The sequence below is a fragment of the Podarcis cretensis genome (assembly GCF_951804945.1).
Source record: "Podarcis cretensis genome assembly, chromosome: 3".
NCBI lineage: Eukaryota > Metazoa > Chordata > Lepidosauria > Squamata > Lacertidae > Podarcis > Podarcis cretensis.
The window spans coordinates 32,182,006-32,198,839 of record NC_137172.1 but is presented as its reverse complement, the minus strand read 5'-3'; the positions used below and the strand labels follow the sequence as shown (position 1 = coordinate 32,198,839).

General features: G+C 41.1%; 1 protein-coding gene across 1 annotated transcript in view; it reads left to right on the top strand.

The window, feature by feature from the left end:
- The first annotated feature begins 3,101 nt into the window (after nt 1-3,101).
- Nucleotides 3,102-16,834, top strand: part of WDR26 (WD repeat domain 26) — a 37,387-nt gene continuing 23,654 nt past the window's right edge. Inside the window, 3 exon segments of the mRNA XM_079969255.1 lie at nt 3,102-3,639; nt 5,425-5,524; nt 5,738-5,794. Coding sequence (XP_079825381.1) covers nt 3,242-3,639; nt 5,425-5,524; nt 5,738-5,794 — 555 coding nt within the window. The 5' untranslated portion in view covers nt 3,102-3,241.

The window sequence follows — 16,834 nt, the reverse complement described above, 5'->3', positions numbered from 1 at the left end:
GTGAACACCTGAAACTGCAGATAAAGTCAGAAGATGCAGGGTCTTCCCCACCATCAACCGCAATAAATATCCCTCTAATATTTTATGAAGAAAATGGATTAGGTTAATTTAGCAGGACATAAATGGTATAGTAACAAATGTGTATTTAACAACAACGGGCACAGTAAGCCCCTTCAGTGAGGAGTAGTGGCATGCTTTAGCTAAACAAAGTTTCAATATTAACCTTTCTACTGTACATTTTTATCTCTGTTTGATAGTTGTGAGTGAAGTGCTCTACCAGTGCAATCTAAAGATATATACTGAGGTAAATACCATTAGAATTGCAGCCTAAATGTCTGCTGTTACCTGAAGGGGGAGGGGAAGTTGCTGCTTCATAGCATTTATGGGTGGTCTAGAAATTAAATCAATAATATTTTAATAATAATAAATTTAATATATGATAAATTTTAATAAATAAGAACTTTAACAAATAATAATGCTGTGTCTTGAGTTATTATTTTTGTTTGTCATTGTGGTACGTATTTATGTGTTTTTCTGTTGTAAACCACACTCTGATCTTTGAAGGGTGGTATAGAAATTTGATAAATAATAATAACAATTTATAGTGAGAGACCATAGGCATTTTGAATGTAATTATTGTTCATTATGTATATACATTGGCTGTTCATTGTTACTCAGTGACATTACACAACAATATAATGGCAGGAAGTGAGAAATAGCATTGTATTCATGGTACTATTTAGGTAGGATGCTTGGATAATTACATTTTATAAATTGGAATTAGGCATGGCACAAGGCCAACACCCATGCCTTGTAAAAAGTACCATAGGATTTTTGTTGAGAAGGAGTAGCATAAATGTATTCTGATGTCTCTTCCAAAAAGATGGTAACTAAACAAGACTCACCTGGTGCAGTTGGGAGGTCAGCATCATTTAGAGAAGCTTCATATCTGAATTACAAGTCACCAGCATTATCAGGCCAAAGACCATAAAGATTATTGTGGCACCTTCAAGACTTAAAAACAAATTTATTATGGCACAAGTTTTTGTGAACTGGAGTCCATATAATTAGATGCATGAATTCCACCAACTCTTCTCCTTGGTCTCCCTGAGTTACCTAGGTATAGTTGTAGTTAGGGGATGGCAAGGGTTAGTTACAAGATGCCTAATGGAAAGGCAGACCCAGTTGTAGTTGGGTCCTTTCGAGACAGTTTTTAGCACTATCAATAAGCAGTTGTTATTCATTCACTGTGTGGATTTCTGCAAAACCATTAAGATCCATACATCAAGCTGCAATATTTCTCCATACGTCAAGCAACAATATTTTGTCACTGAGAAAAACACAACTCCTGCCCACAGTATATCCTTTTGTGATTGTTAGTGCTACGTGGAATATATTGGCATGAGAGCCACAAGCATCTACTGGATAGTGACTGGGCTGTCATAGGGTTTACTCCCTCCCTCAATGTTCTGTTGCCCTTGAAATACTTTTCATTTTAATGCATTTTACAACATTTAGTATTTTTAATGGAAGGCAGTACTAAAGCTAACACCTGCTCTTAAGGGGGGGAAAGTACACACACACACACACATATATATAGTTATTATGTATATTTTGTTATTCAAAGGCTATACACAACTGCCCTCTAACACCAGAGCCCCATTTTTCCCCATTAAATGGGAAAGGCTGTAATTCCTGCAGAAAGGCAGGGCTTGCCACTCCTACTCTATTGTGTGGGGAAATAATATTGAAGTTCTACCTCAGGGTAGGGGCACAAAAAACAAGGAGGAGGGATATTTTCTTAGTCTGAAAACACTTTATACAAATATGTTTGCATTTCTTACAAACACCTGTTACTTTGATGTTAAAGGTATATCCATCCATCTATCTATCTATCTATCTATCTATCTATCTATCTATCTATCATCCACTGCTTTTTTCCCCCTTAAAAATGTTTAGGGGTAACTCTCATTTTCCTACTCATATTGTAATTCTGCCCCTCAATGAGGCCAAACTCAGATTCACAAAATGTTTAGGGGTATGCGTACCCCTGCATCCCCCCAGAAAAAAAGCACTGGATCTACCTACCTACCTACACATACATAGATATATATATATATACATACAAGCCAGAAAGGGAAGAAACCCACTCAGAACTGAAACAACAACTTCCAGGACAGTAGCCCTATTAGTCTTGCGGAGCCTTAAAGACGAACACATCAGCCACAAGACTCTTTTGCTGTTTCGAATACAAAGATTCAACTCACTTCCAAAAGAAAAAAAAAAAGAAGTAATTGGTAACTATAGAACAATGTTTTCGGAGCACATCAACATGCTAGTTCCCGTTTATGTGTGCCATTTCAGAGCACGGGGAAATGAGGGTGTGTGTGTATATTTACATATACCTCCAGCCTTGCCCTATATGGGCATATGAGATAAGCAAGGTGGAAGCATAACAAGCCAGCCAGCCTCACGCAAACAGTCAGGTGCGGTGACAAAGCGCCCACCTCAGCCACCCCGAGCAGGGTCTGTGCCCGCCCAGCGGGTGGTGCTGTGGAGGCCAGCCGGAGCCCCTCACGCCACTGGCCCTAGGCTGCCCCCTCTGCACTCTGCACCCCCAGAGCCTACCCCAGGCGGCGGCGGAAGTGAGTGTAGGGGGCAGTATAGGAATTTCCTGTGACGTCCCGGCCCGGACTCCATTAGGCTGCAGCTAGGCAGAGAAGCCACAAACCCAGCGGGCTAGTGGAGAGGAGTGGGCCGGGCGCCTGGGGCTGCCAGGCGGTGGGCTTCGGGCAGCGTTAGCTGGAGGGACCCTAGAGCGGGCGGAGGCGGCCGCTGCTGTCTGAGGGGCCTCGAGGAAGAGGGACCAGGGCTCCCCCCCACCCCGCTCCTCACCCCCGCCACCTCCCCCACCCCACCCCACTCCCACCCCCGCCTCCCCTTCCTCACTCCCCCCCCCCCCCGGCTTCCCACCACGGCCGCTCTCGGCGAGGAAACTCTGGCCTCCGCTTCCTCCTCCTCCGACTCGGACACCGGCGGAGCCTCCCCGCCACCGCGGAAGAAAGCGCGGGCCTCCCCGGCGGCGGCGGCGGCGGAGGGAGCAGGAGAGCCCGGGGCTTCCGCGGGCAGAGCAGGCCTCACCTCGTCCCCGTCCCCCTCGCTCTCCGCCGGGCTCGCCCCCCCTGCTGCCAACCCCCTCAGAGCCAGCGGCGGCAGCAGCAGCAGCAGCAGCAGCAGCGCCATGCAGGCCAACGGGGCAGGAGGGGGTCAGCAGCAACAGCAGCAGCAACAACAACAGCCGCCGCCGCCGCCGTCATCGTCGCAGGGTCCGGAGCTGGGCTGCCTCAGCGCCCAAAACGGCGAGGCCTCTTCGGGCTCGAGCGCCGGGGAGCAGCTCGCTCACGCCAACGGGCTTCTGCCGTCGGCTAACAACAACAACGGCGGGGGTGGCGGCGGCGGCGGCGGCGGGCCGAGTGTCAACAACGGGGTTTCTGCCCCCGGAGGGTCCGCCGTCGAGATGGGGGGAGGCAGCGGCGTCGGGGTCGGCGGCAGCGCCCTGAAGAAGAAGAAGCGGCTCTCGCAGTCCGACGAGGACGTGATCCGGCTCATCGGGCAGCACCTCCACGGGCTGGGCCTCAAGTAAGTGGGGCAAGCTGAGGACGACAGTCTCCATTAATGCCCTTCCCAACTCAGCGCTATGTGGGGCGCGGAGTCTTCCGTGGGGTGCGGAAGTGGGCCCGAAATTACACACACACACACCGTTTTGGCTGACCCCATCTCCAGAAACCTCTGTTTTAGCTTTGGCTTTCTCGTTGTTGTTTGTGCTTTCTCCCCCTTTTGAGTCACTGCGAGGCTCACGTTTGAGGGAGACCCAGCTCTTGGGGTGGGGTCGGGGGTATTGCTCTTGTAAAATGCCTTTTTATTTTTTATTTCCATCCAAATCTTTGAGAGGGGGGAGGAGGATACAAAATAGACGAGGGTTTGTGCTGATGAGAATAATAGCCATGGCCGACTTGTTTATTTTAGGGCACATTATATGCCCAAGGGAGAGAATCCAACACTTTTGTGTGGCTGCCTTGGCCCATCTTTATCCCAAGGAGGGGCACTTTTTGTCACAGATTATTCTGTCGCAGTTTAATATCAAAGAGAGAGATGGGGGGAGAGGAGATAAATCCAGGGAATGAAGGGATGAAGGTAGTGAAACTCTGGGGCCTATTTTTTCAGGCCTAGTCCTGTGTGGACTTCCTACTCGGAGAACAGGTAGATTCTTCTGTCAACTATGACAGTATGAAGGCCCAAGAACATAGTAATAAAGGTGAATTGGTGCAAAGATGGTACAGATAAAATAGCATTTTCAACACAACCGTGTACGGAAATCTCTTTGTCTATAGTCTTTAAAACAAGTATGTTGAGTTAAAAAAGCAAACCAGTATATCAAAATACTTATGTTTGTACAGTCTCTGTCGTTGGCTAGGTGTTAAAATGAACAGTATGTTTAAAATGTAATTTGGATATAACTATGTCTAATGTAGTCTTTGAATATACTCTGTGTATAAGTACTTCAGAACATTAATGTCAAATGTGTTGACTCTTCTGTTGCTTGCAGCACTGCAGTACTTTGAGCTGAGTAATAGGCATGCAGCTGGGGTGGGGGAGGGTGAAAAGCAAATAAATGCAGGACATCAGCAGTTGGATTAACAAAACAAACCTAACAATAGTACAATGTAATAGCAGCTAGAGAATATTGAGATGTGGATGTGTAGGAATATGTACTATAGGAAAATTATGGCCCCTTGTATGCCAAGAGCTTGTGTTATTGTGGGAATGGATTGGTTTTAATTAACTCTGTGCTTGAAACAAGCACACCACTGAAATAGGGCAAGTTTACAGCAGCAGGTGACAACTCGTGACTGTTCATAGACTACACCATAGTAAATGCGCTATTTTTAGTTTAAAATGTGAAGGGGAGGGTTGTAGGTTATAGAATAGTCTATTTTATTAAGATCCCAGCCTAATGGACAACTGACTTGAAGGCAGATGATATATTGGTCGCTGCATCAACAAAATTCCAGTTGCTATAGGTAGTTCTAATCACGTTATAATCTAATGTCAATGTTTGTGTTTTCATATGAATAACATGTTAAAACAGTGTGTTTTTATGGAGCCATGTTATTCTTGATCATCAAAATAGCTGAGGAAAAATAACTTTGTATTTGTGAAGTTTATATTCCATTTGTAACTTGTGGATCTGAGGGCACAAGTTTGTTTGCTGGAATTCATTAGAACACATTCCAGCATCTTATTTTTCTTAAGGTGGAACATTTTTTAAAAAACAATATTTTGGATTTATGGCTACATGGATGGCTTCACTGTAAGAATAAGATTGGTCAGCTTTTTTTAAAATACTGTACCTCTCTCCTGCAGCCAGACTGTTGATCTTCTAATGCAAGAGTCAGGATGTCGTTTAGAACATCCTTCTGCTACCAAATTCCGCAATCATGTCATGGAAGGAGAATGGGATAAGGTAATGGAAGAGGCATGCAACTGCCTAATTATCACTAGAACTGCAATCCTATACACAGTTACTTGAGAGTAAATCCATTGAACTTAGTGAGATTTAACTTTGAATAAGCTTCCATAGGTCTGAGTTGCAGATTTGTTGGTTGGTGCTGTTCATAATCCTTGGTTTATCTCTCTTTTTTCTCTCCCTTTCTATTTTAAAAACTGCTACTTGTAGGCTGAGAACGACCTGAATGAACTCAAGCCTTTAGTGCACTCTCCTCATGCAATTGTGGTAAGAGAGATTCTTGAATTGTTTGATATAGTTTAGTTTATTTGTAGTAATACTATGCCTCCCCCTCCCCCCAGATTTGTGTTGGGGTACACATGTGTCTTAATAAAATAAGTATATACACCAGCCTACCTGATATTTGTAATGAAAAGCCTAAAAAATTTAAAGTGTCATGTCTCTCTCATGTCATGAGTGTATTTGAACATCCTGCAGCAGTGTGGGCATAGATATATAAGTATCTCTTGTTAGTCACTGATGAGAAATGTGTACATTTTTGTGTTCAACTCTTTAATCTGTTCTTGAGTGAAATTGTTCTGGGTATGCCTTTCAGGGGATGATATATGGTCTCTGTGAAGTGGCATATTTGAATAAACGTTAGTGAAATGCAATGACTGACAGCAAACAGTACTCTTTTCAGTTGACTTTTGCATTTATGTAGCTGTCTAGAACTTGGGTCATTCTCTGTAGTTTTCTGTTTAATTAAAACAAGGCAGTCTTCTGATCATTTCATTGAGATGATATAGCTCAAATTTATACACTGGAACTAAAACAATTATGTGCGTACACACACAAAATAAGGGAGACAATGTATTGTGTTTACGGGAAGCATGAAATACTCTCTTAACCACTCCTATCACCCAAACTCTTCTGTACTGAGGGTTGCGTGCATCTAAGTCATGCTCTGAGTAGACCCATCAAATAAATTGAAATTACTAATGTAAGTACTTTGATTTCAGGGGCTTTCCTCAGAGTATGGTTCAGTTGGATACAACCCTGATTCCCCCCCCCCCCCCATACATTCAGCTGCCCTGTCATTATAGTGGTGTATTTTTCCTCTTATTCAAGTGGAAAATACAGCGTTACTACAAAAGTGACTATGAAAACAGTGAGGAATTGGTTGATGTTGGTTTAGCTTTCTTCTGGTTGATTTATTTGTTGTCAAAAGGATATTTTCCTGTTCTCTCTTCCCTTCCCCCATCAGACAGGAAATGAAGTATGGAAAAACAGATGTTTTGTGAAACTTCAGTTGCTGCCTGAAAGTATTTGTATCTTGTTCTTTTTAATCAAATCAAAGTCTAATCATGCATAAACTTTTCCTCTCCGGCAAGTAGAACTGTGTTACTTTAAGAATGAACAGCTGATAATATGATAGCACTTAGATAATATAACCAAACAGAACAAACAAATGCGTTAAAGTGCAAGAGTTGTGTGGGAATAAATAATGTAACTGAGGTGAATATAAATTGAGGTAAAATCTTGTGCTTTTATTGAGCACATTGCATAGAAGTGGACTGGCATTCTTTTGAGTATTACATTTATTGGAGCAAGGAGTGTTTTCACCATTCATATATCAAAAAAGCAATTTTGGGAAAGCGTATTGAAGTAATTGGGAGAGACTGGTATTTCCATTTTTGTACAAATGTAGATAAGATGAATAAGAAATACATTAATACATTTTTATTTTTTTAATTAAAAACCTGTACTGTAGTACCTTTGTCCCCTTCAGATTTCTGAGAATAAAATTTATCCTTAAATCTTATTCAGAACATTTCACAATAAATGTGAGTATTTTTCCTAGAAAATAGGTGTTTGCCTTTATATTTTGAACTGGTTTCTCATTAGAACACACAACAGAAAGACATTTAATTTATTGGAATTTCAACTGATGCCTCTGGTGATATTTTATGGGTCATTGTAGGGGGGGGGGAATCCATAGGTGTTAAGACGAGAGAGAGAGAGAGAGAAGTTAAGGGGTAGAATACTTCTCACCTTAGGTGTTTATGTTTGTAATAGAAGACCCAAAAGATATACATGACTAAGTCTTTATATTTGGATTATATTTTGGTCAATCCAATTTAAAACTATGTATCTGCTAGATGCAGGCAACAGGGGTGAAACTGCTAAAGTAGCCGTTTTAGCTGCAGTTAGATAACGTTATGGTCTTTTTTGATAATATCTAGTATACTGCTTTCATGATGGCACATTTTGATTTTACATTGTGCCATCACTTTTCCTTTTGTATACAACTTCTGTGTTGCTTATTTGTTCTGACAGCTAAGCCTTCACAATAAATTGAAATATGAAATAACTATGAGAAGCATATAACTTACAAATGGGAGAGATGCTCCAGGTACCTCAAAACGTTCAAAAATAATCTATGAATTTGGAATGTGTTTTCATGCTGGACCTTTCTTTGAACAGTCCTACTATATAATTGCTGGTGAATCAAAATAAGAATTAATATGGGAAGATGTATAGTAAACTTTATTTTAAAAGTAGTATTTAGGAGCTGTATTTTTTTTCTTCCTATATTAAATTTGTACACACCTCATCTAGAAGACTAGATTATTTATTTGCAAAATATAAAAGAAAAATGAATGATGAAGTACTAACTCCTCCTGCAAGCAAAGTTAGCATCAGAGCCTGCGTGTGCGTGTGCGTGCGTGCGTGCGTGCACATGCATACATGCTACATGTATACACTCACAATACTTTCAAAAGATGTTTAGGGCTGGGTGATAGTAGATCATCAGGAAAGGGGTCCTAAATTAGAGCAATTACAGAGAAATCCCCTGTATATGCAAACAAATCTGATAATAAACAAAAAGGTATCATGATTAATAGCTTGTGTTTCTGTTGACCTTTCAAGCTAACAATCTCACGTGAGATTGGGAAAAATTTATATTGCAGTTATTTTGGGTCAAGCTGCTTAGGGCTCTGCAGCCTGATTCTGTGGGTGGTTCTTTAGAAATAAGTCCTGTTGAGTTCAATAGAACTTTCTCAAAGTAAGTGCATGTAGGACAGCAGCCTTAAATGTTTTGTAAATTCTGCCAGAAGTTACTAGGATTTACTTCATATGTTCCACTTTTTAGGTTGATGCCAAAAATGTGTGAATGTATTATACAGTGGAGTTAAAACATACAGGTACATTTGTTGGGGCTCTAAAGGCCAACATAGATATTATTATTAATAATAATATTTATTACCCTCCCTTCACTAGTAGGCCCCTAGGCAGGTTACAGTTTAAAATTTTAAAAGCTATCCAGGCTGTAGACTTAAGTGACCAAGGGAGACTGAATTGTTGTCAGTGAAGTGTGTGTCTCCTTCTTCTCCACACTGCCTCATTTGTACTATCTGCCAACGGTGGTCATTACAGCTTTGTGTAGATTCTTTTTCATTTGGCTTGCTAACATCCAGTATCATGAAGAGAGCCATCCCAGAGCAGGCAATCAGGCCAACATCCTATTTCTAACAGTTGCCTGCCAGAACTCCCTGGACAGTATAATAGTGAGACATGAATACAGCAGTCGTCCTCCTGCTAAACATTCAAAGTATCTGGTATTCAGATGTATACTACTGTGTGTGTGTGAGAGAGTTTTCAGTCATGGCCAACAGAGCAATAAGATTGCAGGATTTGAGTGGGGTGCCCATGAATTGGCTCATGTTCATAACCTGTGACATCGTGTATTCAAATTAATTTGCCCAGTTACCTTGCAGGAGGCCACTTGGAAAGCTTCTAAGGGGATAACTAATAGTCCTTTCACCTTCTTACATGTTCTTATAGAAACGAAAAGAAAATGGAACACTTGAGCAGCATCACAGCACTAATCAGACCCCATAGTCATGTCAGCAGTGATCACTTGGTATCAAAGGCTACAGAAAGGACTAACAAGATTGATGGGGTTCCATTTCTCCTCTTGATCTCTAAGCAAAGCAGTGCTTATCATTCTCTCTAGTGTTTGTCATACCCAGGCTGAATGGTGGATTGGGAGAGACTCCAGAAAAAATGATAGCTCTTTCCATTTGTCTTTTTGGATTAGCTGAGTGACCACTTGTTCAACAAATGACTTTGAAAAGCAAGACTGCAGAGAGGGCAATACATGGATCAAGAATCTAGAATTAATCAGCTAGGATGATCATGGGTCTATACAGTGGTGCCTCGCAAGACGAAAAGAATCCGTTCCGCGAGACTCTTCGTCTAGCGGTTTTTTTGTCTTGCGAAGCAAGCCCATTGACGGCTTAGCGGATTAGCGCTATTAGCGGATAAGCGGTTTAGCGGCTTAGAAAAAGGGGGGGAGGGGAAAAACCCCGCAGGAACTCGCAAGACTTTTTCATCTTGCGAAGCAAGCCCATAGGAAATTCATTTTGCGAAGCACCTCCAAAACGGAAAACCCTTTCGTCTAGCGGGTTTTCCGTCTTTCGAGGCATTCGTCTTGCGGGGCACCACTGTATACAGTCACCTATATATATGCCCCAGTACATCTTCTAGTGATAGAAAATATTATCTGAAGTTTAATAACTTCCTCTGTTTCTCTGAATAGTTATTTTAATATTTTGTTTTAAATCCTATATTGCTGTTGGAAACAGGATTAATCCAATAAGTAGACCATTGTAATTATTGACTTAGACTAACGGGTCTATTCTGAGTATGACTTACTTGATGGATATGGCATGGCAGAAAAGGGGTAAAGTAGCCATCTGTGTTCATCATTTTCAATGTTGTATTAAGTATCGTATATTATTTAGCATATATGCCCCTGAGGTTGATCATTGCTATCTGTGGATTTAACATGGATAACTACTACTTGCCCAAAGCCACCTCATGAGTCTATGCCTGATTTGGATATTCAGTTATACTACTTTGATACAAATCTATTAATTGGATTGCAATAACAAAATAGAAAATGCATCATTCTTATATTAAGATGTTACTGATACAATATTGATAATATCTTAATTCTATTCCAATCCACCATTAATAATCTTTCAGATATAATTTAATAATTATCATAAATTAAATAATTTCTTCTGAAAGACATTGTGCTTTATTGTGTATAAAACTAATAAACTTGTAATCAATGTTGAACAGTCTCCAAGTGTATATAGGGTATAGTGTGTTTCAGGGATGTAGGAGACTAGTTCCAAGCCAAATTTAGGTGGCGACAAAAGTCCTGTGCTGCTTGCTCATTTACACATTATTGTAGTGGCTATTCTTCATGTTCTATAGTCTTCGAGTGTGAAGTGAAGTGAACTACACTAGAAGAGAGGTCATTGTGACAGCCACAGGCTTCTGACCCTTGACATATGCTGCTTCCTGTGCATGGTGACAGTATTGGGAGAGATTCTGTAATGGGTGTGCCTCCAAATGCAATGGCATATTAGGTTGGATTACCCTCATTCTTTCCAGACTTTTTACTTCCTTGATGAATGGCTATAATTATAATGGATATTGGGGAGGCATGCACTTTCATACCTCACCTGCCATCAGATTTTGAAATGGGAATATTATTAGCTGTTTCCACTTCCTCCAGGTTATTGTTATTTGAGGGCCTGCAATAAGAGCACCAATTTCTGTTTTATTGCTGAAATCTTCATGAGAGCTTGAGTTTTGAATTCCTGTTTTGAAGTTGAGCTTTGGATATGGGAAGTTTTTGTCTTAATTTTGAAAAACGGGTTTTCTGTGTGCTGTGGGATAAAGCCTACATTTTAAAATTCCTTATTCTAGAAAGGGTAACATCTTGAGGGTCAACATGGTACCCTTCAGATGTTGGTGTATTGCAGTCTCCATCTTCCCTGATGATTGGCCATGCTATTCTGAACTGATGGCCTCTGGAGAGCACCGCACTGGCTACCCCTGCTGTAGAAGGTTAGTTAGCACATGTGGACTAAAGGGGACCTGTGTTGTCCTTGTTTGCATTTCATTTGTTTCAGCCTTGATTTGACACTTGGTCATGGATGCTTTAGTTGAGATTCCTGCATTGCAGGGGGTTGGAGTAGATGACCCCCAGAGTCCCTTCCAACTTGGTAATTCTATTATTCTATGTAACTATTCACAGGCTGAAGTGTGGTGTAGTGGTTAAGAGCGATGGTCCCGTAATCTGGGGAACCGGGTTCGCGTCTCTGCTCCTCCACATGCAGCTGCTGGGTGACCTTGGGCCAGTCACACTTCTTTGAAGTCTCTCAGCCCCACTCACCTCACAGAGTGTTTGTTGTGGGGGAGGAAGGGAAAGGAGAATGTTAGCCGCTTTGAGACTCCTTAAAGGGAGTGAAAGGCAGGATATCAAATCCAAACTCTTCTTCTTTTTAGAGACTAAAGTTGTAATTGCCAAGAGATAATTTTAAAAGTATGCGTACCATTTGGCACATACTTCTTTCTGATTTATGCTTACAGAACAAGTTTAAAAATTCCCTGGGAACCTATAGGCATCTTTAGGCCCTGACAGCACACTATTCAGTGTACACAAGGCTTTAAAAATGGTTGATATGTATCCATATTTTAAAAATTATTAGTTTCTCAATTATTAGGGAACCATAGGCAATTTACAGAATTCAGTGATATATCTAACTAAAGGCAGGGCAAATAAAACATAACCATATTAAATAATACCCAGTCTGGAATGGTAATCATATTTCTGTAGATGGTATGGGGAGAGGTACCTGTAAATCTGTAACTAAACTATTTGAAATAAAATCCCAGGAAAATACAGTGGTACCTCGGGATGCAAACGGGATCCGTTCCGGAGCCACGTCCGCATCCTGAATGGAACGCAAGACACGGCGGCGTGCATGCGTGCGCGGGTCGCGTTTTGCCACTTCCATGCATGCATGTGATGTCATTTTGAGCATCTGCACATGCGTGAGCAGTGAAACCCGGAAGTAATGCACTCCGTTACTTCTGGGTTGCCATGGAGCGCAACCCGAAAGTGCTCAACCTGAAGCACATTCAACCTGAGGTATGACTGTACTGTATCTCTGGGGCCAGCTGAAGGATGCATGGAAAGGCGGCTGCTGCACTACTGCACACATCAGCTGTTAGGAGGGGAGCCTGAGGAGCCTAAACAAAGCCCTGCTGCATTTCCAGTCTCTTCGAGGTTTCCTCTGCCCTCATTGATGTCCTGCACCAGGCTCCAGGGAGGGTCTCCTTGCGAGCCACGAGGACTTTCCGCCTCTCTCCCACCATTTCCAGGTTTGAATCAGATTATTTATTTCCCAGTGCCGTGTGTCTATGATGCAGTTGCGTGTGAGTTGATCATGTGTAAATGGGAGGGCACCTGTATTCAATTTTGAATAATCACTTCTGAATTCACACAAGTGCATGTATATTGTGTATGTGGAATCATTTTAACCAGGTTAATCAAGGATGTTTAATTTTTGAAGAGAGACTCTACTGTTCTGGAATGAAGGGTGGAGCTCTTTCTGCCAGCAAAGGAAATGGGGGAGAGGATACAGTTAGTGACAACTGTATCATTCCAGTTTGAAGAACCAGAACAAATGCCCTTCGACTCACACAGGAGTCAGTCAGAGGTAGGGAGTTGTAGAGTGAGCTGTGTGATGACATTAGCCACTGGCTGTCCCTTTGGAATGCAACCATACGAGGCCTTCCCATGAGTCAGCTGATGAAATTGAATATATATAATGAAATCAAGTTTCTCTTTCCTCATAGAAATTCAGATACAGTCATACCTTGGGTTACAGACTCTTCAGGTTGATTTTTTTTGGGTTACAGACCCGCCAAAACTTGGAAGTACCGGCTAACTTCCAGGTTTTGGCAGTTGCACATGTGCAGACATGCCAAATCGCAACCCATGTGTGCGCAGATGCACCGCTGCAGGTTGCGAACGTGCATCCCGCACAGATCACGTTCACAACCCGAGCATCCACTGTATTTCCTGACTTAACATACACACAAATGGCTTGCTTTATACATATGTTTGTAACTAAACACTTTTATATGGTCACAAAGCCAAATTCAAAACTTCTGTTTGCATAATTGCCATGACTTTTTCACCACTGGAATATTAATGATTCCTTGCCTTGTACAAAGAGTCTTAAGGAGAAGAAGAAATAATATAATTCAAAAATACATGGACAATAAACAAAGTAATAAACTAAAACACTGCAAATGAACATAATTTGCCATTAATTTGATTTGAATTAATTTTATAATGAAATGATTCTAGAATTTTGTATTATTTTATTGTTGTTAGCTGCCCTGAGCCCGGCTTCGGCTGGGGAGGGCGGGATATAAATAAAAAATTATTATTTATTATTATTATATGATGGTTTTCAGTACAGTGATAAAAACCCCACCTTCAAAAACATGTACTAAATAATTCCTTTTCAATAATGGCAATATTTGTTAAGAATCAAATATTTAGAATAAAAGATGTTAATGTCGGCACCTGGTTTGTCTCTTTGGGGGGTTAGCACTTGCCACTCTCTGAATGTTTGTGGGAAGGTGCACTCTGAGAAAGGCCTCTGAAGCTGACCTCTGAGTCTGGGTAGCTCATATGAGATGAGGTGTTCAGTAAAGTATTGGGGTCTCAAGCAGTGTAAGGCTTTGAAGGTTAAAGCCAACCTTTTACATTGGTCCTGGGAATGTATTTGGAGCCAGTACACATGGTTCAAAATTTATTACTGCCCAGAGACAGGAGATCAATAGTGGAATTAAAAGATTTCTGTTTGGCTTACTCTCAGGACATGCAAGGATATGAAGCAAAAACATTCAATGGCAGATCAGGTATCTGGATTTTTTTAAAAAATAAGGACTGCCAGTAGCTAGGGAGTGCAATGTTGTTTCCATGTGTTGGGAAGCAAACTATACTAGACCTTGGCTGGTGCTACAGCTGTGATCTCATTAAAGAAATCTTAGTTAATTTTAAGTGTTGATTGAGCAATTAATTAATTCTGCATATGAGAAAAAAACACAATAGTTCTAAAGCAGGTGCATTTTTTTAAGGCGATGCACACATTTTATGTAGCAATAATATTTTTTTAAAAAAATAAAAATCAGATTTTTAAAAAAATGCTAACCAGGACACTTTTTAGTCTATCAAAATCTGCCTGTCAATTTCTCCTACTGATTGAAACAATAAATGTTGCAACTCTCATTAATCTAAAAATATTCATGGTTCATAGCTTGTACAATGATAAAATCCATTGTATATGACTTTTTGTGTTAAAACTGACTTCTGATTTGTTCTCTTTCATACAAGAGGGTTATGGGTGTAATTTTTAGCAATTAATCAGTGTGAAGATGCCTTACGTTTGCATATAAAATCTTTCCTTCTAATCAATTTTGTTTTCCTTTTTAAAAAAGAATTCTATCTTACCTCCTGCACTTCATTTGTCTATGTATTCTCTAACTTCAAACTTTGTGGTTAGAATCCTAGCAGCCTATACTGTTTTAAGCCTTCCTCATTTTGTGACTTTCTCCCCCCTCCCCATTGCACCCTCCGCTGTCTTGAGTTTGAATCGCATATCAGGCCTTGTCTCAGTCTTGGACTTTGCTCCCTTGTGTTGTGCTGCGGCACCCCCATTTCCACCTTGATAAATGAGATCATTTGTACATGTCGCTGCAATAATTGCACATTCCTCCCCTGTTTACTTTGTACTTGTTTTAATTGTGACATTCCTCCATTTCCTTCCCTTTCTTATGTAGTTTATTTAGTAAAAAAAAGTCACAGTCAAAACAAGTACTGGTTACATTGAAATCATAAAATAAAACCACAGAACAAGCAATGACAAGATAACAAAACAGCAAAGAACAGCAGTCCACAATCTGTTGTCTCTTTCGTGGTGTTCTGAAATGCTAGGGGTGTGCAAAAATTAGATATTACACATTTCAGTGAGTATCTTAAAGGAAAGGATATCTGCTTGGATTGAATTTGACTTTATGGAGGCAGGAATAGTATCTTGAAAAATTACTTCAGTATTATAAAAGGATGATAGGAGACTGGGTGTAAGGTAAAGGGATATGCAGTGTGTGTGTGTGTGTGTGTGAGTTTTATCTCTCTCTCTCTCACACACACACACCCCAAGCCTACCTGTGATTTATCAGTGGTAGAAAGCAAGCCTGGGCTGTTGAAGGGGACATTTTTAGTGAATATTCTAAAATGGGGTGTCAAATCTGTCTGGTTGTCATACTTAGACACCTCTAAACATGAAAGATACTCCTCTTGATACCAGACATAAGGAGGTTGGTTATTTGTGTACATGCTCTGTGGGTATTTACATTTCCAAGATTGAGCTTTGACATTGAAATAGGATCTAATGCTATGGATCCTGATTAGAGTATACCCTTATTTTTGTCCATGTGACTGAAATAATTAGTTCAGTTTTAAGGGAAGAAGTGGTTTGGAGTTTGAGAGTCTGCATGATGGTGGTTCTTGAAGTGGGTGTTCCTTTTCATTTTAAAGGTGTGTATATTTGATTTTCAGCAATATGGCATATGTAAATTAAAAGGTAAAGGTACCCCTTCCCGTACGGGCCAGTCTTGACAGACTCTAGGGTTGTGCGCTCATCTCACTTAAGAGGCCGGGAGCCAGCGCTGTCCGCAGACACTTCCGGGTCACGTGGCCAGCGTGACAAGCTGCATCTGGCGAGCCAGCGCAGCACACGGAACGCCGTTTACCTTCCCGCTGGTAAGCGGTCCCTATTTATCTACTTGCACCCGGAGGTGCTTTCGAACTGCTTGGTTGGCAGGTGCTGGGACCGAACGACGGGAGCGCACCCCGCCACTGGGATTCGAACTGCCGACTATGCGATCGGCAAGTCCTAGGCGCTGAGGTTTTACCCACAGTGCCACCCGCGTCCCTACGGCATATGTATGTTAGCCTAAATGCCCATACATTCAAGAACCTATGCCATATGCTATGGTTTAACTTGTACATGAGAAGTTTAACTCTTTATATCACCAGCTGTTCCATGAACAGAAGGAACCCTTCTGTCTTTAGAATAAACTGATTCTGTATTTTTCTCACTGTGATACACATAAGACATAAAGCAAACAGTGGGATGTTTTGTTTTTAATGTAAAGGTTATGTGTCTGGTGATGTTAACACAACAAAGTATGTAAGGTGGAGCCTTTTTGTTTTTACTGATTCAGGAACTAAACAAAACTCTTGCATAAAGTTCTGCAGTTTCATCATCAAGGGCCATAGTGTAAACAATGTGGGAGTTGAAAGGCAAATGATCATAAGTTTATGGGCTGCCAAAGTAAGGATGACATTAGTTAGCATTGATCAAATATGCAATTGTCTTT